This window comes from Rhinatrema bivittatum, chromosome 16, assembly GCF_901001135.1.
Source record: "Rhinatrema bivittatum chromosome 16, aRhiBiv1.1, whole genome shotgun sequence".
NCBI classification, from domain to species: domain Eukaryota; kingdom Metazoa; phylum Chordata; class Amphibia; order Gymnophiona; family Rhinatrematidae; genus Rhinatrema; species Rhinatrema bivittatum.
In genome coordinates this window covers 56,750,890-56,775,047 of record NC_042630.1, presented here as the reverse complement: position 1 = coordinate 56,775,047, position 24,158 = coordinate 56,750,890, and the positions used below count along the sequence as shown (strand labels likewise).

General features: G+C 44.7%; 1 protein-coding gene across 1 annotated transcript in view; it reads left to right on the top strand.

The window, feature by feature from the left end:
• The window catches only part of LOC115077713 (vomeronasal type-2 receptor 26-like), a 133,110-nt gene that overhangs the window by 90,024 nt on the left and 18,928 nt on the right, over positions 1-24,158 (top strand). Inside the window, exon 3 of the mRNA XM_029580000.1 lies at positions 20,848-21,075. Coding sequence (XP_029435860.1) covers positions 20,848-21,075 — 228 coding nt within the window. The remainder of the gene's footprint in view (positions 1-20,847; positions 21,076-24,158) is intronic.

Below are 24,158 nucleotides of genomic sequence, written 5' to 3'. Positions count from 1 at the left end.
ACCTCTGTCCTTGACTGCTGTGCCTGTTCATCCAGGCCTTGTGTTCCTACTGGTGTTTGACCTCGATTGCTGCGCCTGTTCATCCAGGCCTTGTGTTCCCACAAGTGTTTTAAGTCAATTGCTGTGCCTGTTCATCCAGGCCTTGTGTTCCCACTAGTGTTTTAACTCAATTGCTGTGCCTGTTCATCCAGGCCTTGTGTCCCTAGCTGGGATTGACCTCTGTCCTCGAATGATGTGCCTGTTCATCCAGGCCTTGTGTTCCTACTGGTGTTTGACCTCCATTGCTGTGCCTGTTAATCCAGGCCTTGTGTCCCTAGGTGAGATTGACCTGTGTCCTTGACTGCTGTGACTGTTCATCCAGGCCTTGGGTTCCCACAAGTGTTTTAACTCAATTGCTGTGCCTGTTCATCCAGGCCTTGTGTTCTCACAAGTGTTTTAACTCAATTGCTGTGCCTGTTCATCCAGGCCTTGTGTTCCCACTAGTGTTTTAACTCAATTGCTGTGCCTGTTCATCCAGGCCTTGTGTCCCTAGCTGGGATTGACCTCTATCCTCGAATGATGAGCCTGTTCATCCAGGCCTTGTGTTCCCACAAGTGTTTTAACTCAATTGCTGTGCCTGTTCATCCAGGCCTTGTGTCCCTAGTTGGGATTGACCTCTGTCCTCGAATGATCTGCCTGTTCATCCAGGCCTTGTGTCCCTAGGTGGGATTGACCTCTATCCTCGACTGCTGTGCCTGTTCATCCAGGCCTTGTGTTCCTACTGGTGATTGACCTCCATTGCTGTGCCTGTTCATCCAGGCCTTGTGTTCCTACTGGTGTTTTAACTCAATTGCTGTGCCTCTTCATCCAGGCCTTGTGTCCCTAGCTGGGATTGACCTCTGTCCTCGAATGATGTGCCTGTTCATCCAGGCCTTGTGTTCCCACAAGTGTTTTAACTCAATTGCTGTGCCTGTTCATCCAGGCCTTGTGTCCCTAGCTGGGATTGACCTCTGTCCTCGAATGATGTGCCTGTTCATCCAGGCCTTGTGTTCCCACTAGTGTTTTAACTCAATTGCTGTGCTTGTTCATCCAGGCCTTGTGTCCCTAGCTGGGATTGACCTCTGTTCTTGAATGATGTGCCTGTTCATCCAGGCCTTGTGTTCCCACAAGTGTTTTAACTCAATTGCTGTGCCTGTTCATCCAGGCCTTGTCTCCCTAGCTAGGATTGACCTCTGTTCTCGAATGATGTGCCTGTTCATCCAGGCCTTGTGTTCCCACAGGTGTTTTAACTCCATTGCTGTGCCTGTTCATCCAGGCCTTGTGTCCCTAGCTGGGATTGACCTCTGTCCTCGAATGATGTGCCTGTTCATCCAGGCCTTGTGTCCCTAGGTGGGATTGACCTCTATCCTCGACTGCTGTGCCTGTTCATCCAGGCCTTGTGTTCCTACTGGTGTTTGACCTCCATTGCTGTGCCTGTTCATCCAGGCCTTGTGTTCCTACTGGTGTTATGACTCAATTGCTGTGCCTCTTCATCCAGGCCTTGGGTCCCTAGATGGGATTGACCTCTGTCCTCGAATGATGTGCCGGTTCATCCAGTCCTTGTGTTCCCACAAGTGTTTTAACTCAATTGCTGTGCCTGTTCATCCAGGCCTTGTGTCCCTAGCTGGGATTGACCTCTGTCCTCGAATGATGTGCCTGTTCATCCAGGGCTTGTGTTCCCACAAGTGTTTTAACTCAATTGCAGTGCCTGTTCATCCAGGCCTTGTGTCCCTAGCTAGGATTGACGTCTGTCCTCGAATGATGTGCCTGTTCATCCAGGCTTTGTGTTCCCAAAGGTGTTTTAACTCCATTGCTGTGCCTGTTCATCCAGGCCTTGTGTTCCCACAAGTGTTTTAACTCAATTGCTGTGCCTGTTCATCCAGGCCTTGTGTTCCCACAAGTGTTTTAACTCAATTGCTGTGCCTGTTCATCCAGGCCTAGTGTCTCTAGGTGGGATTGACCTCTGTCCTTGACTGCTGTGACTGTTCATCCAGGCCTTGTGTTCCTACTGGTGTTTGACCTCGATTTCTGCGCCTGTTCATCCAGGCCTTGTGTTCCCACAAGAGTTTTAACTCAATTGCTGTGCCTGTTCATCCAGGCCTTGTGTCCCTAGCTGAGATTGACCTCTGTCCTCGAATGATGTGCCTGTTCATCCAGGCCTTGTGTCCCTAGCTGGGATTGACCTCTGTCCTCGAATGATGTGCCTGTTCATCCAGGCCTTGTGTCCCTAGGTGGGATTGACCTCTATCCTCGACTTCTGTGCCTGTTCATCCAGGCCTTGTGTTCCTACTGGTGTTTGACCTCCATTGCTGTGCCTGTTCATCCAGGCCTTGTGTTCCTACTGGTGTTTTAACTCAATTGCTGTGCCTCTTCATCCAGGCCTTGTGTCCCTAGCTGGGATTGACCTCTGTCCTCGAATGATGTGCCTGTTCATCCAGGCCTTGTGTTCCCACAAGTGTTTTAACTCAATTGCTGTGCCTGTTCAACAAGGCCTTGTGTCCCTAGCTAGGATTGACCTCTGTCCTCGAATGATGTGCCTGTTCATCCAGGCCTTGTGTTCCCACAGGTTTTTTAACTCCATTGCTGTGCCTGTTCATCCAGGCCTTGTGTTCCCACAAGTGTTTTAACTCAATTGCTGTGCCTGTTCATCCAGACCTTGTGTCCCTAGGTGGGACTGACCTGTGTCCTTGACTGCTGTGACTGTTCATCCAGGCCTTGTGTTCCTACTGGTGGTTGACCTCGATTGCTGCGCCTGTTCATCCAGGCCTTGTGTTCTCACAGGTGTTTTAACTCAATTGCTGTGCCTGTTCATCCAGGCCTTGTGTTCCTACTGGTGTTTGACCTTGATTGCTGCGCCTGTTCATCCAGGCCTTGTGTTCCCACAAGTGTTTTAACTCAATTGCTGTGCTTGTTCATCCAGGACTTGTGTCCCTAGCTGGGATTGACCTCTGTCCTCGAATGATGTGCCTGTTCATCCAGGCCTTGTGTCCCTAGGTGGGATTGACCTCTATCCTCGACTGCTGTGCCTGTTCATCCAGGCCTTGTTTTCCTACTGGTGTTTGACCTCCATTGCTGTGCCTGTTCATCCAGGCCTTGTGTTCCTACTGGTGTTTTAACTCAATTGTTGTGCCTCTTCATCCAGGCCTTGTGTCCCTAGCTGGGATTGACCTCTGTCCTCGAATGATGTACCTGTTCATCCAGGCCTTGTGTTCCCACAAGTATTTTAACTTAATTGCTGTGCCTGTTCATCCAGTCCTTGTGTCCCTAGCTGGGATTGACCTCTGTCCTCGAATGATGTGCCTGTTCATCCAGGCCTTGTGTTCCCACTAGTGTTTTAACTCAATTGCTGTGCCTGTTCATCCAGGCCTTGTGTCCCTAGCTGGGATTGACCTCTGTCCTCGAATGATGTGCCTGTTCATCCAGGCCTTGTGTTCCCACAAGTGTTTTAACTCAATTGCTGTGCCTGTTCATTCAGGCCTTGTGTCCCTAGCTGGGATTGACCTCTGTCCTCGAATGATGTGCCTGTTCATCCAGGCCTTGTGTTCCCACAGGTGTTTTAACTCAATTGCTGTGCCTGTTCATCCAGGCCTTGTGTCCCTAGCTGGGATTGACCTCTGTCCTCAAATGATGTGCTTGTTCATCCAGGCCTTGTGTTCCTACTGGTGTTTGACCCCATTGCTGTGCCTGTTCATCCAGGCCTTGTGTTCCTAGAAGTGTTTGACCTCTACGGTGCAAAGTCAACATAGGTTGATATTGCAGTTTTTGACTGGAGTAGCAGTATTATTTCTGAGAGATCTTCCAATTCCTTTGTCATCAGCTGAAGTGCGTAAGTCGGAATTCACTAGACGCCAACGGAATTCACTAGACGCCAACGATATTCACAGGACGCCAATGTAAACACCGGGTACACCCAACTCTAGGGATGGACCCGTTCATGGGAGTCCTTCCCTGCACAAAGGAAAGGGAACTCTCTCCTGGGCCAGCCTTTCTTTCCCCTATCAAAACCACAGGGACCAGACCAGACTACCTCCACTCTGCCAGCCTGTCTTGCCCCTATCAGCTTTCTGCCACTCTGCTTTGCTTCATTACACCAGATGACTCACTTAACTCCTTGTGGTATTCTTGCCACTCTCATGGTTCCTCAGTGTGTTGGTGCTAGTCTATCTGCTTGCTATGTTCCCCCTTCATTGTGCTGTTGGATGTCAATGCCACTTGTCTTGCCGCTTTGCCTGTGGTGCTGCCTTTGATGATTCATGCATCTGCTATCGGTGCTCTGTTTTGAAGCTGTGGTGTGTTTTTGACATTCTCACTGCTGCTTTGTGCCTCTGTTAAAGCACTCTTGCCACTTCTTTTACCCCTTTGCACCTTTCCAGTGCCTTAGGCTATTCATGCCACTTAGGTGCCACTTTGCCACAGTCTAAGTACCTTGGAGCTCTTTTGTTGTTGTGATGATTGCTCCCCAGAAGTTTCATGACAATTGATAAAAAAACCCCAATTCTGCAGCCAAAAATAGGCTGGAAATCCTTCACCCATTGACTTTAATGGGAACCGGTCAACTTATGGACAGACCCTCAATTTATGGAATTCTCCATATGCCATATTGAATGAAATCGACCCTCAACTTCAACTTATCAACTTATCAAAGAAAACATTTTGTCTGCACATCCCTAGAAGAGGGTTTCCCTTTGAAGTCCAGTGACAGCTGAAGCTGCTAATCAAGTTCAGTGGCCCTGAGTGGCTTCCCTAAAATGGGAACACTTGCTCTAATGAATTACCCCATACTGTGGTAGGCAGTGCTTTGGTCACTACAATGCAGGGATATACCTCATCATTATAATGATATTTTTTTCTGCATAAAAAGTGGAAGATGAATGATCATGGTAGGTGAGAAAAGCATGAAGAAAAGAAAAATCAGCCTTCTCAGAGATAAATGGTAAACTGGATGAGGCGAAGGTATTGAGTAGGGTGGATCCTTCCTTGAACATATTTTTATAAACATACTTATGTTATGATTGTGGACCCTTGAGCTGGCTAGAAGATGATGATATGCGCTGAGGGGGGGCCCACAGAAGATCAGGGCCAGGAGACCAACAGGACTCTTCACCACTGGAAGCCCGAGATCCCCCCAGGAGGAGCCCTTGGGGACCGAGCCACTTGGACTTATGTGCGGTCTCCTGTGGATGAAAGTCTGAAGAATAATTTGGGATTTGAGAGCCAGGGTCAGTGCCTGGAGACCAATAGAAACTTCACCACTGGAAGCCCGAGGTCCCCCCGAGAGGATTCCTTGGGAACCTGGGCTGCTTGTATATAGAGGGAGCTGGTCTATAGCAACAGGTTCATGTGTCTGGCTGCCCTCTCTTTCCTTTGCTTTATACTTTGGAATAGAAATTGGTGGCTCTTTCAGTGCTTTTCTAGCTCTTCTTTTGCCATAAGAGTCCCTGCATTTCCATGCTGCCCGCCTTGTAGAGGCTGGTGTGACATAAAACATTTCTGTTAATTTAGTCAAGTCTTCACTTTGAAAAGATTGGAAACCCTGGTATAGTATGCCTCCATCAACATTGTACTGTGCTTACTGAGGGAGCTTGGAAAAAGCCCTTTCATGAATAAGACAGACATTGAGTTGGCCTTTCCCTACTTTCTGTACATCCAGATGTTTTATGGATTCTATGCTTCCACTTAAAGGGAACTCATTATCATGACAAGTGCATCCCCATGCGCTGCTCAAACTCATGCATTTAATTAGAAATGTTCTGCAAATGTCTCCTCTGGATCATCTTAGATGTTATCTGCAGGATCTATTCGAGGATGAGAAATAATCTGTCCCAGCTCTCTGCTTCTGACTCCTGCTTCAGATGAAACAGATCTGACTCTGGTGCTCACCTGCCTCCATTTCCCTCTGCTCCTGGAGGATTTTCCTGGTTCCTATTCCAACCCTGGTATTTACCTGTATTTCTATCCTCTCCTGATTTCATAAGGAGCTGGTAACAATTAGGGCTCCACTGCAGGTGAGAAGAGGCAGCTGAGATGTTTCTGCAGAGCCTGTTGGAAAGGGAGAAATTCATCTATCCCAGCTCGGTGTTCTTGAATCCTGTTCTATCTGCTGCAGCTCCCGTTCTGTCATTTACCTTCAGCTCTTTCCTCTCCTATGCTGGAGGGAGCTCCTGGCCCTGTGTTACCTGCCTCAGGTGGGGGACCCTGCTCCTGTTCTATCTGCTGCAGCTCCCGTTCTGTCATTTACCTTCAGCTCTTTCCTCTCCTGTGCTGGAGGCAGCTCCTGGCTCCTGTGTTACCTGCCTCAGGTGGGGGACCCTGCTCCTGTTCTATCTGCTGCAGCTCCCGTTCTGTCATTTACCTTCAGCTCTTTCCTCTCCTATGCTGGAGGGAGCTCCTGACCCCTGTGTTACCTGCCTCAGGTGGGGGACCCTGCTCCTGTTCTATCTGCTGCAGCTCCCGTTCTGTCATTTCCCTTCAGCTCTTTCCTCTCCTGTGCTGGAGGGAGCTCCTGACCCTGTGTTACCTGCCTCAGGTGGGGGACCCTGCTCCTGTTCTATCTGCTGCAGCTCCCGTTCTGTCATTTACCTTCAGCTCTTTCCTCTCCTGTGCTGGAGGGAGCTCCTGACCCCTGTGTTACCTGCCTCAGGTGGGGGACACTGCTCCTGTTCTATCTGCTGCAGCTCCCGTTCTGTCATTTACCTTCAGCTCTTTCCTCTCCTGTGCTGGAGGGAGCTCCTGGCCCCTGTGTTACCTGCCTCAGGTGGGGGACCCTGCTCCTGTTCTATCTGCTGCAGCTCCCGTTCTGTCATTTACCTTCAGCTCTTTCCTCTCCTGTGCTGGAGGGAGCTCCTGACCCTGTGTTACCTGCCTCAGGTGGGGGGACACTGTTCCTGTTCTATCTGCTGCAGCTCCCATTCTGTCATTTACCTTCAGTTCTTTCCTCTCCTATAATGGAGGGAGCTCTTGGCCCCTGTTTTACCTGCCTCAGGTGGGGGGGACACTGTTCCTGTTGTAGCTACTAGAGATGTGAATCGTGTCCTCGATCGTCTTAACGATCGATTTCGGCTGGGAGGGGGAGGGAATCGTATTGTTGCCGTTTGGGTGGGTAAACTATCGTGAAAATCGTGAAAATCGTGTGCCAACCCCCTAAAACACACCCCCGACCCTTTAAATTAAATCCCCCACCCTCCCGAACCCCCCCCCCAAATGCTTTAAATTACCTGGGGATCCAGCGGTGGTCCAGAACGGCACCGGTCCGGAACGGCCCCCTCAATCGAATCCTGTTGTCTTCAGCCGGCGCCATTTTGCAAAATGGCCGCTGCAAAATGGCGGCGGCCATAGACAAAAACGATTCGATGCAGGAGGTCGTTCCGGACCCCCGCTGGACTTTTGGCAAGTCTTCTGGGGGTCAGGAGGCCCCCCCAAGCTGGCCAAAAGTTTCTGGGAGTCCAGCGGGGTTCAGGAAGCGATTTCTTGCCGCAAATCGTTTTCCGTACGGAAAATGGCGCCGGCAGGAGATCGACTGCAGGAGGTCGTTCAGCGGGGGTTCCGGACCTCCGCTGAATGACCTCCTGCAGTCGATCTCCTGCCGGCGCCATTTTCCGTACAGAAAACGATTTGCGGCAAGAAATCGCTTCCTGAACCCCGCTGGACTCCCAGAAACTTTTGGCCAGCTTGGGGGGGCCTCCTGACCCCCAGAAGACTTGCCAAAAGTCCAGCGGGGGTCCGGAATGACCTCCTGCATCGAATCGTTTTTGTCTATGGCCGCCGCCATTTTGCAGCGGCCATTTTGCAAAATGGCGCCAGCTGAAGACAACAGGATTCGATTGAGGGGGCCGTTCCGGACCGCCGCCGTTCTGGACCACCGCTGGATCCCCAGGTAATTTAAAGCATTTGGGGGGGGGGTTCGGGAGGGTGGAGGATTTAATTTAAAGGTTCGGGGGTGGGTTTTAGGGGGTTTTAGTGTGCCGGTTTTTTTGCCCTCCCCCTTCCCCCGATTTACGATTTTTTAACGATAAATCGGGGGAATGTGTATTGTATCGTGGCCCTAAGAATTTTTGATGATTTAAAATATATCGGACGATATTTTAAATCGTCAAAAAACGATTCACATCCCTAGTAGCTACTGCAGCTCCTGTTCTGGCATTTACCTTTGTAATAGGCTACAAAGAGCAGGCACAGACAGAAGACTCCAGGCACTTGATCCGAGATAGGAAAAGTTTTTATTCTTTTTCTTTTTGCCAGCAAAAATAACAGATGCAGCTGTATCGCTCAGTAAGACTGCAACCCCCTCCCAAGCAGGCAGTAACTTTTTATACATTCCACATTTCTTATCTTTCGCACATGCGTTCTACACACTGCTGAGCAAGCATATCCCGGCTGAGGAGCTACTTACCCCCTCCCTAGACACCCTGGAACTTTCGTGAAACTTCTCCCGTGTTCTGCAGGAGAGGCTGCCGGGACTTGCAGTTCTGGAAAGGAATTCGTGAGTCTGTAGTAATACTGTCCTGCACATAATACATTCATTGTTCTAATCTAGGTTACAGACTTGACAGGCAGTGAAAGCTTATCAGAGAATAAGAACAGCGAAGCCAAAAATGAAAACGTGCTGAGAGTTTCTCAATGTCCTAACTACAGCTGTATTGCAGACTGTAAGTAAACCCGTCATGAAGCAGGGAATTCTGGTACATGAAGTCCTATTTGGCAGGAGTTTCAGGTTGTCCTCTGTCAGGGTGAAGCCTTCAGCCCACTACATTCCCCCCTTTGATACTTATCAATCGCTATGAAAAGTATCACACCATCACAACGCAGCTGTGGAGCTGAAAGAAACAGAAACAAGAAAAATTAGCAAATTGAGTTCTCAGGGGGGCCCTAATTTCCCAAACAGTCCGATGGTTTCTTCACGGGTTTGAGACGGATGGGCCCTATTGGCTCCACCCCCCTTTGTAGCCGACTTGACATGAATGGAAAGATGGCCCAGGATAAAACAGGAGGATGGTTAAACAGGTTCTATAGGTTCAGAGGTAGGCACAGAGGAATACATATGCAGTGACAGGAGCTGCGTGGCTGTTTTGCATTCAGCAATGTCCTCCATCATCCGACGAAGGCAGTTGAGCAAGAAAGGAATAATACAGGGTCCTAAAAGACAAAACAGAATTAAACTAGCTAGGATAACAACAAGTTCTTAAATCCACCGATCATGGAAAACCAACCACTGAATCCGTTGGCCCAGTCCCAAGCACTATTCCACTGCTGGACAGGGACGTGAGCCATCTCGACCATGCGATCAGTGATGTCTTGGATAACCTTGCTTTGGTCATCTACCTGCAAACAACAATTGGAGAGGTTAAATGTTCCGCAAACCCTCCTTCCTGGGCCAGAGGGTAATCTAAAACCAATCTATTCTGGTACACTGCAGTCATAATCTTGGTATTTTGTTTTGCCCAGAGTTTAAGAGCGAAAGCAGTGTCATTGGTGATGAGCTCCAGGACTGCCTGAAGCCTGATGATCCGATGCAATTAATGCTGCTTGGAAGGGTTCCCAAGCTGCCCTTTTAGCAGCTTCATCTGCCCTCTGATTTCCCCTGGCAATAGGGTCCGATTTTCTGGTAGGTGCCTTGCAATGCATCACGGCCACTTTGCAGGGTAGCCAGACGGCATCCAACAACTTGCGTATTTCTTCTGCATTGATCAAATGTTTGCCCTCTGCTGTTAGGAAACCCCGCTCTTTGTATAGTGCACCATGAACTTGAATTGTGGGGGAAGCATACTTAGAGTCTGTATAGATGTTGACAGTCTTTTCCTCTGTCAACTGCAAAGCTCGGTTGAGGGAAACTAGTTCAGCCTCAGGTGGGGGGACACTGTTCCTGTTGTAGCTGCTGCAGCTCCCGTTCTGTCATTTACCTTCAGCTCTTTCCTCTCCTGTGCTGGAGGGAGCTCCTGGCCCCTGTGTTACCTGCCTCAGGTGGGGGTCACTGCTCCTGTTCTATCTGCTGCAGCTCTCGTTCTGGCATTTACCTTCAGCTCTTTCCTCTCCTGTGCTGGAGGCAGCTCCTGACCCTGTGTTACCTGCCTCAGGTGGGGGACCCTGCTCCTGTTCTATCTGCTGCAGCTCCTGTTCTGGCATTTACCTTCAGCTCTTTCCTCTCCTGTGCTGGAGGCAGCTCCTGGCCCTGTGTTACCTGCCTCAGGTGGGGGACCCTGCTCCTGTTCTATCTGCTGCAGCTCCCGTTCTGTCATTTACCTTCAGCTCTTTCCTCTCCTGTGCTGGAGGGAGCTCCTGGCCCCTGTGTTACCTGCCTCAGGTGGGGGTCACTCCTAACAGTTGTACTAAAGGAAGTTGCCCCTTTGGGATTTCCTTCAGGAGCAGTCAGGACTGTTAGGGAGTGCACATTTTACCTTTTTTCTTTGGGAATGGACTCAGTACTGGGTGCTTTCTTCTGCCTCGTCCCTTAATGTGAGAAGGGATTGGGGTCGGAGAAAGTACCAGGGGATTTTGTATTTATTCATATTTAGTTATCATTTCATATGTTATTATTTACTTGAATTTAGATTATGTTTTGAAACTCTCAGTTTTTTCTTGCATGAAAGTGATATATAAATATTGTTGTGATTCATAGGACTCTCTGCACAAGAGTTTACAGCTTTGAAACTATCAGATAGGAGCTGCTTGTAGTAATATAAGGACATTTAAGATGGATGCCCCTAAGAACTACATTACCCAGACTTCCCAGGGTTAGTATCCAGGATGATTGTCTCAGGGAACAGCTGATCACGGAGGGGCCACACCCCTTCTGCTGAAGGCTACCAGGTACAATAAATAGGGCAGAATGCATTAGTGAAGAGGCAAATAGGAAGTAGATGAGAGGCTGTAGGCAGATGGACATTAGGTCTTCCTTGGAGACAGCCTCAGAAGAAGATGAAGCAGAACTCCTGATTCCTGCTGCCATTAAGTGAAGCTGATGCCTTAGATGATTAAAAGAAAAGTACTTTGTCCTGGCATTTAAAGAAGTTGTGACATTGAAGTGCTTAGAAAAACTCTACTGGAGTTCAGACATTTAGAAAGAAAGGGAATATAATGTTTGGAGAATCTCCTTTGTTATATCTGGTGAAAAATACACGGGGGAGGTTGGTTTAAAGGAAATACCATGTACTTTTGAATATAAGCAGCCATGTGAGGTTTGCTTTGTGAGAGGAAAGCCTGGGACATAGTAGGTTAAAGGTCAGGGAAAAGAGAATGGCCATCCCCCCCTGAAAGACTGCAGCACTGCTGAGGAATAACCTTAGTTATTTATTCCCAATATCTAAGGAATTAATTACTTTGTAAATTGTTATCTTCTTGTTATGATTTCTTGTTTTTAATCTATTCTTTCCATACTGCCTCTGGTTAACCCCCCACCCAGTTTTTCTTCCCTGTTGAAATGTATTTTCCAAGCCTTCAGTTAACATGTGACCCGGGATGATGTCCCCACTAATACCGGTATATAAAAGTTTCTAAATAAATAAATAAATAAAATTTATTTTGTTTTAATTTGCCCATTTGTGGAGCTATTCTCTATCTTTAATTGCCATTTTAACCTCAGTTATCATATGCCCTTTTGATAAGCCAGGTTTTTAGATCTTTTTTAAACTTTATATATTCTTTCTGAAGCTTCAGCTCTGCCGGGAGCAGGTTCCATAATTTGGACCCGCTATCGATATTGCTCTTTCCCTGACCTCTGATAAGTGTGCATTTAAAATCGACAGAACATTAAGCAGACCTTTCTTTGCTGACCTTAGATTCCTTTCTGGTATGTGGAAGTGAAGGGCAGCATTTAACCACTCTAAGGATTTCATTAATACAGGAAGGTTTTTGCCTGGGATAATCTAGTGGTGGAGCCAGAGCTCATTTTTTTGGGGGGGTGCCAAGGTTACCATGGATGGACAGGAGACATACAGGTCTGAGCCCTCTTGGTTGTAATCTTATCCATAAATAAAGCTTTAGGGGTCGAGTTTCAAAACCGTGCGTGCATCCATGTGCGTTTGGTTCCCGGTGCGCGTACATGGATGCGCCTATTTTAACATTCATATACGCATGTGTGGTCGGACCACGATTCACATGCATAGGGTGTGGGAATTTTCAAATTACACATGGCCACGCAATCAACTTTTTCTCCAGTTCCCTCCCAGTCTGTTCCAATTAAGGAGTGGATTGGGAGGGAACTTCCTTCCCCCCTGCTTAACCTTCCTTCCCTTTCCCCTCTCCATCTTGACTCCTAACCCTTAATTAGCTACTCCAAATTTTTTATTATACTACATACTGCTCCTCTGGAGTAGAAGTATTTTCTGCTTTTCGGCTGGCTGCCGGCACATTCTTCTCTAAGACAGAGGCTAATGGCCTCTGTCCAGGCCAGCCTTCATCTCGGCTTGCCCCTTCCCACACAGACTATGTCCCCTCTCGGCCAACCCCTTCTCAGGGCCTGGCACTTCTGCGTGTAACGAGGGTAACGCACGTAACAGGCATGTTCTAAAATGTGCACGCTGCACGCAAGGCCAAGCCATGTGTGTATCTCCTGTTTTTTAAGTGTGCAGGCCTTTGAAAATTAAGGTTAGAGAGCACCTAACAAAGAATTTCTATGTAGGCTACAACAGCTGTTATGCACCATGTGAAACTTTAAAATATTTTAAATTAATTATTTCAGGCACTTACCAATATTAAAAATCTTATTTATCTGTATTCATTTTATTGTAGTTTATAAATACATAAGAATATCATATAAAAAGCAAAGAGAACATAAACATCAGATCCATTCAAACAAGTAATAAAACAAATATTAGGGATGTGAATCGTTTTTTAACGATTTAAAAAAATTGTCAGATATTTTTTAAATCGTCAAATTCCCCCGATTTATCATGAAAAATCATAAATCAGGGGAGGGGAAAGGCGGGAAAACCGGCACACCAAAATAACCCTAAAACCCACCCCGACCCTTTAAAACAAATCCCCCATCCTCCAGAACCCCCCCAAAATGATTTAAATTACCTGGTGGTCTAGTGGGGGGGTCCCGGCGCGATCTCCCGCTCTCGGGCCATCGGCTGCGTTAATAAAAATGGCGCTGATGGCCCTTTGCCCTTACCATGTAACAGGGCAAAGGTAGCACCGGCGCCATTTTGAATATTGGCCAAAAGTCCCTGGGGGTCCAGCGGGGGTCCGGGAGCGATCTCCTGCACTTGGGCCGTATTGCTAATATTCAAAATGGCGCCGGCGCTACCTTTGCCCTGTCAGATGGTAAGGGCAAAGGGCCATTGGCGCCATTTTAATTAACTCAGCCGATGGCCTGAGAGCGGGAGATTGCTCCCCGTGCTCCCGCTGGACCACCAAGTAATTTTAAAACCTTTTTTGGGGGTTTGGGAGGGTGTTTTGATTATCGGATCGGGCGCAGTCGTTAATCAGAACTCAAATCGGGCTGGGCGATAAAAATTTTAAGATTTGGATCAGAACCGGAACCGATCAGATTCCGGTTCCGATTCACATCTCTAACAAATATCTTTCTAGAAAATCAGAGGTAATCATAACTACAATAAAACAGCACTAATCATAATTATTAGAACAAGTGCAGAGCAGAACTAGGACAGATCATATTACAACTCAACATGCAAAAGAAAAACAAATTCAAATTCTGGTATCACCTCAGCAAAACAAAATCCTTCCACTGCTAAAAACGTTGGGGTACATTTTAATACCCACACATGCACATCCCTGTCTGAATGGTTCCCAGCGTGCACACAGGGATGGGAGAATTGTATATGTGCACCAGTGCGCATGTTATAAAATCTGATGGCCATGCGTGACTCATATGTGCAAGGACTGGGATTTTAGCAAAATATGCACACGACACAATCAGGCCTCCCCCAGTTCCCTCACAGTCCAATTAAAGAACAGACTGGGTGGAAACTTTCCTATCCCTAACTCTTCCCTTCCTACTTCTTCCCCTCTCCTCCCCGATCCCTAACTTAATCCTCCCTATCCCTAATGTTGTTATTTTAATACCTACTGTTTCCTGGGACCAGAAGTAATCTCTGCACACTGGCCAGCTGCCTGGACCTGGTTGCCTGGGATAGTGCTAATGCCACCCCCTGGTCCAACCCTCCCTGCCCAGACCACGCCCCCAGGCCTGCCCCTTTTTATGCGCATGGCCAGTTTGTTCTAAAATGGGTGCAGGGTGCACAAGGCCTGTTTTTTTATTCACATGACCCTTTTAAAATCAGGCCGTTTGTGAAGTAAGAAACCCCTGCAAAAAAACCCCAAAAAAGATATCAAGAACCTTACCATTCCATAAATCACAGCACAAAATCTCAGGCATCAAACAGCACTCTTATTTATAAAAGATATCAAGAACTTTACCCTTCCATACAATCACAGCAGTGACTCTCAGGCATCAAACAGCACTCTTATTTATAAAAGATATCAAGAACCTTACCATTCCATACAATCACAGCACTTACTCTCAGGCATCAAACAGCACTCTTATTTATAAAAGATATCAAGAACCTTACCATTCCATACAATCACAGCACTAACTCTCAGGCATCAAACAGCACTCTTATTTATAAAAGATATCAAGAACCTTACCATTCCATACAATCACAGCACTGCCTCTCAGGCATCAAACAGCACTCTTATTTATAAAAGATATCAAGAACCTTACCATTCCATACAATCACAGCACTTACTCTCAGGCATCAAACAGCACTCTTATTTATAAAAGATATCAAGAACCTTACCATTCCATACAATCACAGCACTAACTCTCAGGCATCAAACAGCACTCTTATTTATAAAAGATATCAAGAACCTTACCATTCCATACAATCACAGCACTGCCTCTCAGGCATCAAACAGCACTCTTATTTATAAAGATATCAAGAACCTTACCATTCCATACAATCACAGCACTGACTCTCAGGCATCAAACAGCACTCTTATTTATAAAAGATATCAAGAACCTTACCATTCCATAGAATCACAGCACTGACTCTCAGGCATCTAACAGCACTCTTATTTATAAAAGATATCAAGAACCTTACCATTCCATACAATCACAGCACTGACTCTCAGGCATCAAACAGCACTCTTATTTATAAAAGATATCAAGAACCTTACCATTCCATACAATCACAGCACTGACTCTCAGGCATCAAACAGCCCTCTTATTTATAAAAGATATCAAGAACCTTACCATTCCATACAATCACAGCACTGACTCTCAGGCATCTAACAGCACTCTTATTTATAAAAGATATCAAGAACCTTACCATTCCATACAATCACAGCACTGACTCTCAGGCATCAAACAGCACTCTTATTTATAAAAGATATCAAGAACCTTACCATTCCATAGAATCACAGCACTGACTCTCAGGCATCTAACAGCACTCTTATTTATAAAAGATATCAAGAACCTTACCATTCCATACAATCACAGCACTGACTCTCAGGCATCAAACAGCCCTCTTATTTATAAAAGATATCAAGAACCTTACCATTCCATACAATCACAGCACTTACTCTCAGGCATCTAACAGCCCTCTTATTTATAAAAGATATCAAGAACCTTACCATTCCATACAATCACAGCACTGACTCTCAGGCATCAAACAGCCCTCTTATTTATAAAAGATATCAAGAACCTTACCATTCCATACAATCACAGCACTGACTCTCAGGCATCAAACAGCCCTCTTATTTATAAAAGGCAGCAATACAAATATCACACCAGACCTAGAATACTAATACACCACCTACTAGGCAAAGTGAACAAGCTGAACTGGTACAAATCCCTACAGAGAAAATACACAAGAGCAGAACACAGGTCGACCCTTATCTAATAGAGAAATAGCAGCTGCAAATTAGAAACCAAAATATGCAGACAAAACCAAAACAGAAACCCTGAGAAATAAGACTGAACAATGGACTCTAAAGAAACAGCTAACACTTGTCTGATATTTTTATTTTTCTAATCTGTTGGTCCTGGTCTCTTGTTTCCACTTTCCCCTTGTCACTCTTGTCCTAATTCTATCTCCAGGGTCTCTTCTTTATTTCTTCTTTCCTCACACACACACACACACTCTCTCTCTCTCTCTCTCTCTCTCACTCTCACTTGCTCTCTCTTTTGTCTCACAAACAGGCTCCCACTCTCCTAATATTACCAACATGTTGTTTGTTTTTTTTGGTTGATGCCACACACTGAACAGAGTATTTCCAAGTATTTTTCACTGTGATGCCCAAGTCCTTTTCATGGATGGTATCTCCTAATATGAAATCTAACATCTCTTCCTCTCTCACAAACACACACAGGCTCTCACTCTCACACACTTTTCCTCATACACTCACAGGCTCTCAGGTTCCCACACGCAAACACAGGTCCCCCCATTGTCTCTCACACCCACCCACCTATACTCTCATATACACACATGCACACACACACAAGAAATGTCTCAGTCATTCTCTCACTGCCTACCTTGTTCTTGCTCCTTCCCTCTCACTCACTCCTTCCCTTTCCTTCTTCCCTGTCACTCTCTCTTTCCCTTCCCTTACAAGATTTGTAGTAAGAGAGAAAGAACTGTGGTGCTGGACATTCAGATTTATTGTTCCATCCATCCATTATTGTCTACAGTAAAGTTATTATTTTGGATAGTAATTCACTAGTCCCTGTGACTTCTTTGGGAAGACAGCACAAAGTGTATGCAAATTCACTTCACCTAGGGGATTCAGGAAAAGTCACCTCGCACTGGGACCTGAAATGACCCCCAAGTTGAGTAAAGGGAAACATAAGAGCTAATCAGGGTCATTGCCCTGAAAAGCCTATAAATCCTTTTATGGCCCCATTGGGTAGCAGTCCACACCCAGGGATGGGGTTACACATGCACAATTGGACAGGATCAGTCACTGTTTTGATGATTGGCAGCATATACGGACTTTAAATCCGTATATGCTGCCAATCCATATTCCTAGATGGCTTAAAAATCTAAAGCATTTATATTTACAATAAGAACAAACATAATTAAATCAATTTAATAATGAATTCCTCTGCCAGAAGATTCACACCCTTACTACACTAAATCCTAAAACTTGATTTGCGTTTAAAGAGAGCAAATCACATCTGAATCAGGCACCAGCTACTGCAGGTTAAATGCTTCATGGAAGAACAACATTGTTAAATGTGTTTTTTGTTTTTCCAAAGATATAAAATTTGGTTCCTGCTGCAAACATTCTGGTAATGAATTCTGTAACACCTGTTACTGAAAATATGTCCCAGACTCCCAGCCAGTCTGATGATTTTCTCAATGAGCACATGAAGAAGACATTTACCAGTTGATTGTAAATCTCTTTTTGGCCTATATATTCTTAAGAAAGAGCTGATAGGAAGAGGTATATCACTACTGAGAGCCCTCTGAATCACTGGCAAGATCTTACATTTTATTTCCACTGCATAGCAGGCCAGTGGAGTTATCTTACAAATCATTTGCTCTTTCCCAGAAGGACCCATTACTATTCCTGCAGCTGAGTTCAGCACCATTTGTAAAGCTTTCAAAGCTGAACAGCAACTCCAAGATACATAGATTTGCAATAATCCAACTTTATCAATTTTAATGCCTGCAATTCTCTTCTAAACTCCGCTAAACAGATGAATGGTTTTAAGCCACACAATTCTTGAAGCTTGAAATATGCAGCTCTAATAGAAGATTTACAGGGTCATTCATCAAATCATATTAGGGCCTCAATGAATGATAAAAAGGGTCTAACACATGATATCCATGTGATCTTTATCCCGTCAAGCATTTGCATGCAAATTTTATAGTAAGTATGCAAAAGTTAACTTTTTATGCAAATGACTGACTCTTACCTTGTGTCATGAACATTGAATGCACAGTAATGTGGGATTTAATGTTGGAAATAACACTTTTTTTTGGTTCTGTAAAGGGAAAGAAAGTTTTTATCAAGGGTCATGGCTATGATGATGGCTAATATTGTAATCATGGAAACGAGGGCTTTTCTCACACATACCTACACAGCCCCGCTAGGCCAAATAAAATACCTTTTCTTACCTGCCCTGTTTTCCAAAATATTCTATGTTAGGGGAAAGTGGGATACTGGCTGCTTTACTGGCCCATTTATGTGATGGAATCAGGATTTACATGCACATATGCACATATTTCAAATAGGGCACACATGTGATGCTTTCAGCCCATTGGATACCAAGCACACATATATGTGCCTTGGTTATAAGGGTTGAAGCCATTTCATTACATGCATAATTGGTATCAGGCTGAATGCGCCTACATGTGTGCCCTATTCGATATGAGCATGCACATGTGTGTGCGAATCCTACTTCTGCCATGCATGTGAGAGGATTTTAAGCATGAGATAAGAATCACAAGAAGGTGAAAATGGTGAATTTTTTTTTTTTTTTTTGCTTTGGAGTGCATAAGACAGAATGCTCTCTGTAGGTTTGTGTATTTGGTTACTTGGATTAATAAAACATTTTTTACTAAAAGGGACATGCGCTCACATTATTACCAGTTTCACCTGTTTGTTCCCAGTTCACCTAAGCTAGGGATAGGACTTCCAAAGCTCCCTAACGTATTTGTCTTTTTTTCCCCCATTATCCTCTAGCCGTAAGAGCCTGCTGTCGAGTCTACATTTTTTTTCTTGTAAGACTTACACGCCATCCATAGAAATAGTAAAGTTATGAGACAGGGGATCCTGGTGCGTGCCTGTGTGCTTAACGTTTAAACGCGCACATCTATTGGCCTCCCCAAACACGCCAGTGCTCATCCCTTTTCACAACTTTTCACATGTATGCACACTCCAAAATATGCGCATATTTGGGTGGCATTAAAAAGAAAACTCTCTGCAATTCAATCCAACTTGTACGCATATCTCCCAGTTTGTGCACGGGCTGTGCTAATTCATCTCACATCGTGATAAGCCATTCCATGACACAAATATTTATCGCAAATTATGATTTTTAGCTACATAATGCAGCATCTCAAAAATTTGCATAACCACATCCCCTTTTTATCGTAGCCGCTATGCACAATATTCCCACAATAAATATAGCAATCTGATGAATCTAAGATAGAAAAGTAACTTTGTAGGCTATCCTCTGTAGCCCTGGAAATATCCTCCTTCTTACCCTTCTCAATGTACTCCATCTCAAACCTCCAGCGAGCTATCATCCCCTGCGAGCTAACATCCTTGCTAGCTAACACCTGTACATATTCTGTATATTAATTGTATATAACGTGATATGAGAACCTCCATGCAATTCCGTGTTGATTTATGTAATCTAACTCGTCTCCATTCCATTCTCCCATCCCTCCCCCATGCCATTCTCTCCTCCCTGCCTTGCCCTCTCAAAAGTTTTATTTAGTGCTTCTGTTTTCTAAGTTCTCTCGTCTAGCATTATTCTCCTCTTCAGTTATATGTTCCCTTTAAAGCCGGTTGCTAATGCTGTTATATGTAAACGGATGAGATGTTCCCAACGTTCGTCGGTATATAAAAGCTGTTAAATAAATAAATAAATAAATAACTATAATGAGCTCAGGGTTTCTTACATAGCAACCACTGTAAAGTTGTATTTGGTTGCCATGGTGCACATGCCATGCCATGTAGCTGGTGCACAGTTCTTTGATTCTAGTTGGCATGGAATAAATCCCATAGAAACAGAAACATAGAAATGATGGCAGAAAGGGTCCAAATGAGGTTCCTTTCGGGAGTGTGTGTGTGTGTGTGGGGGGGGGGGGGGGGATAGGGAGGGTGCATAGGTTTTACCCATTTGACTCGGGGCAAGGGCTCTTTGTAGATTTCATTGGTCTAGAGACCAGCACTGGGGAACAGACATTAGCCAGGGTTTGCAGTTCTTTATGTGAGAGGGAGCTACAAGCTATATGAAATAATTTGCTTATTTATTTCGGGCTAAGTATATTTCTTGTCTGATTTTTGTAATATTTTGTACCTGGGGGGAGGTTATTTTACTTGTGATCAAATATTCCTAAACTGTGTACTGAGGCTGAAAAAGAGAAAAAAATATGTTGCATAAGTTTGACCAGTCTGTCTAGGGGGAAGGACTCTTTTGTAGATATCATTAGACTAGAGACCAGCATTGGGGATCAGAGATTAGCCAGGGTTTGCAGTTCTTCCTGTGAGAGGCAGCTAGAAGGAATCTGAAAGAAAAAAAAAATTCCTGCAAATAATCTCAACTGTTCAGTTCCCTCCTTCCCTGCCTCCCTCCCTACCCCTCTTCCCACCCATCCCAGAGTTTACTTTTCTTATATAGTCTTCAATTCAGTGTTCACTAAAGAAGACCCTAGGATAAGGACTGTCACTTGTTAACAAGGCAGTGGATGGGACTAGAGTAGATAAAACTCTGCTTATTGAAGAGAATGAATGGGAAGAACAGGGTCCATTTACCATTACACACTGTCTCCTGTCAGTCAACAAATTTGCAATCCACGCTATTACTTTGGCACCCACTCCCAAGCTTCTCATTTTGTTCAAGAATCTCCTCTATGATGTTAGATCTTTAGGTAATACAGACTGTACTATGGTGATTATCTCTACACTTCATTATTCTGAAATGCATGTGTGATTACTGTAATAACTCAATGCGGTATCACATCTATTCACAATTTTTAGGCTCAGAAAAATGTATGCTTACATTGGGTATATGATAATAGACATATAAAGGGTTGAATTTGCAAACGTTTGAATCAAGTATGCAGTAACACCAATTGTAATGGTTTCAGATCTAGTCTGAGACAGAATTTTGTAACCATTTGTTTTCATTTGTAGCTCAACCAATACATTAAGGAGGTTCAATTTAAAACCCCTGATGGATATGAGATCTTCTTTGATGAGAAAGGGAATGTGCCTGCTCACTATGACATCATAAACTGGTATCTGTTCCCCAATGGCTCATTCAGCAGCAGCAGTGTTGGAAAATTTAATTTATCAGCATCAAGTGGTCAGCAGCTCTTTGTGAACCAAAGTGCCATCTTGTGGAATCCGTACTATACTGAGGTTTGGCATTTTCTATTCTGTTCTCATTAGACTATGTATTGCATTCTGTTTAAATAATCAATAATTTAAACCTGAATGGCAGGGGGAAAATAGATACGGAACCAACAGCAGGAGGTGAGGGAAATGAATGACTGCGATGCAATGTGTGACCACGCCCCCCCTTGACGTCACTGGGAGCCCCGGCGATGGTTGAAGAGCGCCTCACCATCAGGTGCCACGCGCCATGCGTCGCGTGCCAAAGGGGCGCGACAAAGGGGCTCTCCCCTTTGTGCACCCCTTCGTGCAACCCTTGTGCTTCTAAAAAAAAAAAAAAAAATCTTTTATATTTTTCTGTAATTTAACCTTTATTCCAATTCTTTACCTTTTCTTTTCGCTTGTTAACAATTTTAATTAGAAATGTTCATTGTATTAGACTATGGAAATGTATTTCCTGCTATTCTGTTTAATGTAAACTGGTATGATTTACATCGGATGTAAGAATGTCGGTATATAAAAATTAAAAATAAATAAATAAATAAATATCATCATAAGATACCAGCTATAAGTCAAATCATCATTCATGCTTTTCCAACAAGAGCCCAAAGCATGTTACAGGATGTATAGCAGATATTTAAAATCTAATATGCAAAAAACAGAATAATTTAGTACAGTAGAAGTTCAAATCAGAATGCAGGTGATTGTACAGAAGTATATCAGAAATATCAGATACTGCTTGTGAAAACAGGAAGTTTAGTAGAGTGGGCCTAGGGTTTATATATCCATACATATTTATGGAGATTAGATTATACAGGATTGATGTTATACATCAATCCTGTATAATCGAATCTCCATAAATACAGATCTTCAACGGTTTATGTTTTTACCAGTTTTCAGAAGGTTGGGAGATCTGGGATGAGTCTGTTTGGTGCTAGGGTATTTTATATGGCTGGGACTGATTATTTTTCCGGTACTAGACTTGAAGCTTGTGGGTACTGGATCAGGTAGGGGATTTGAGATGGGATTGTAGGTGGGAGGGGAGAGGCAAGAAGGTGAGGATTAGAAATGGACCATGTTTTTTTTTTTCTGAATTTGAAGAGGGGTTGAGTGGGTGGGGACACTCTTGGACTCTTTTGAGGGGTGGAGGGGAGATTTGTCACTATACCTGGCATTAATGTCAGTGATTTAGCAGGGTGGGTGATGGGGACTGGAGGCCCATAAGGATTTACACAAAAGTTATTTGCATCTTATCTTGCTGTTTGTTTGTCTGCAGTTCAGAAAGCAATATAGGAAGATTTTATAGGTGGTCCAAAAAAAGGACTACCAAAATGGTGTTGAGTCTACACCCAAAGCCCTATGAGATATGATGTAGAGATCAAAGATGTGTACCCAGGCATACAAATGAGAAAGCATAGCATGCATCTTATTCATTTATTCAATGCTCATTAAAAGAAGGAACCAATCCTCATTTAGAACTAGTGACCCAATCTCAGTTCAGAAGTAGGGAGTTGTTCCTTCTATGAAAGTAAAATGCACACATTAATAAGAAGTAGCTGTAGACTAAGCCTCCTACTGGCAGCAGTAGAAATGCTGCACTGGAGCAGGGATGAGGTAAGGTCATACCTCCTTATGTGGATGAGCAGAGGATCGTTCCTAGTAGGCTGTTGAGAAGTGGAAGTTATGCTGGAGAAGCAATGGGGGTGATGACAGCAATATTTATTGCTCCATCAGGTTTTTGGGCAAGGATGCAAATCTCCAGTAGCTTTTATATCTATTGGGCTGCTGATGGTGGGAGGGAAATTAGAGCTTTTGGTAAATGCAGCACTTGCCATCTTCATTCCTCCTATTTAGCGCTGTGTTTCCAACTGAAAAATTGTCAGATAATTGTAATTTTGGACAAATATGAATTAAAGTCAAGTTTAGCGCAGACGCACCATGCCAAATATTTTGCAAATTATACACTATTTTTGCCCTATGAGTATAGACTGATAGCAAGATGGATGAACCAGCAATTGAAAACAGCTGGAAAAAGTGAAACATGCCTAAAAATGAAGATAAAGGGGTAGATTTTCCACATGTGCGCGCTGCGTCCATGTGCGCGTGCTTCCCAACACGCACATGGATGAGCTGATTTTCTACCAGGTGCGCACCGGTGCGCACATGGTGGAAAATCCATGGGCCGCGCACACATGTGCACCGGAATTTATAATCCGCACATGTATGTGTGGGTAGTATGCACAAGGGGAGGGGGGGTTGCAATTCCCATGCAGCAACACATTCAGGCCTTCCCCAGTTCTCTCCCAATCCGCTCCACTTAAGGAGCAGACTGGGAGGGAACTTCCCTACCCCCCTACCCATACTCCCTCCTTGTTCCCCTTATCTCCCCACCCCTTAAACTTCCTTCACTTTTAATGCATATCCAGCATAGCTCTCTGCTTCAATGGCAGGAGAGCAAGACTGATACTTCACTTTCAATGCAAAGCCAGCATGGCTCTCTGTTTCAACGAGGGGAATGAAGAAACATGGATCTATATTCAGGCAACAACCAACAAGGACTGAATTACATAGTCTGGATAAACAGATAAGCATGGGTATAGTTTGCTTATTGTGGTGGTTAATACCCCTAACTAATTAAGCTATTTCACTTAGATGCAGTTCCAACACTGCTCTCTACATTAATGGCGGGGGTGGAAGGGAAATAGAATAAAAAAGGTTACTAAGAGCCAAGAGTAACATAAGTATGAGAGAGAAAAAAAAGTGAGAAAGCTTGCTGGGCAGACTGGATGGGCCGTTTGGACTTCTTCTGCCGTCATTTCTATGTTTCTATGTTTTCTATGTTTTTTCTTTTTTTCCCTTTGTTTGACAACTTACTTCAGCTGCCGAGCACTGCCAGCACTGGCAACTGTCCGGCATGCAAGTCTTCGGGACAGCCATCAATAGTACTGTCCTGGCCCACTTCCCCACCCAGAACATGCCCCCCCCCCGGGCTACCCTTTCCAGGAAACCCAGCATTTGTGCGCATAACGGCCTTTATGTGCGTGGCTGGGCCTCTTGGAAAATTCACCCCGCAACGCGCATGGCCCAGCCATGTGCATAAAACCCGGATT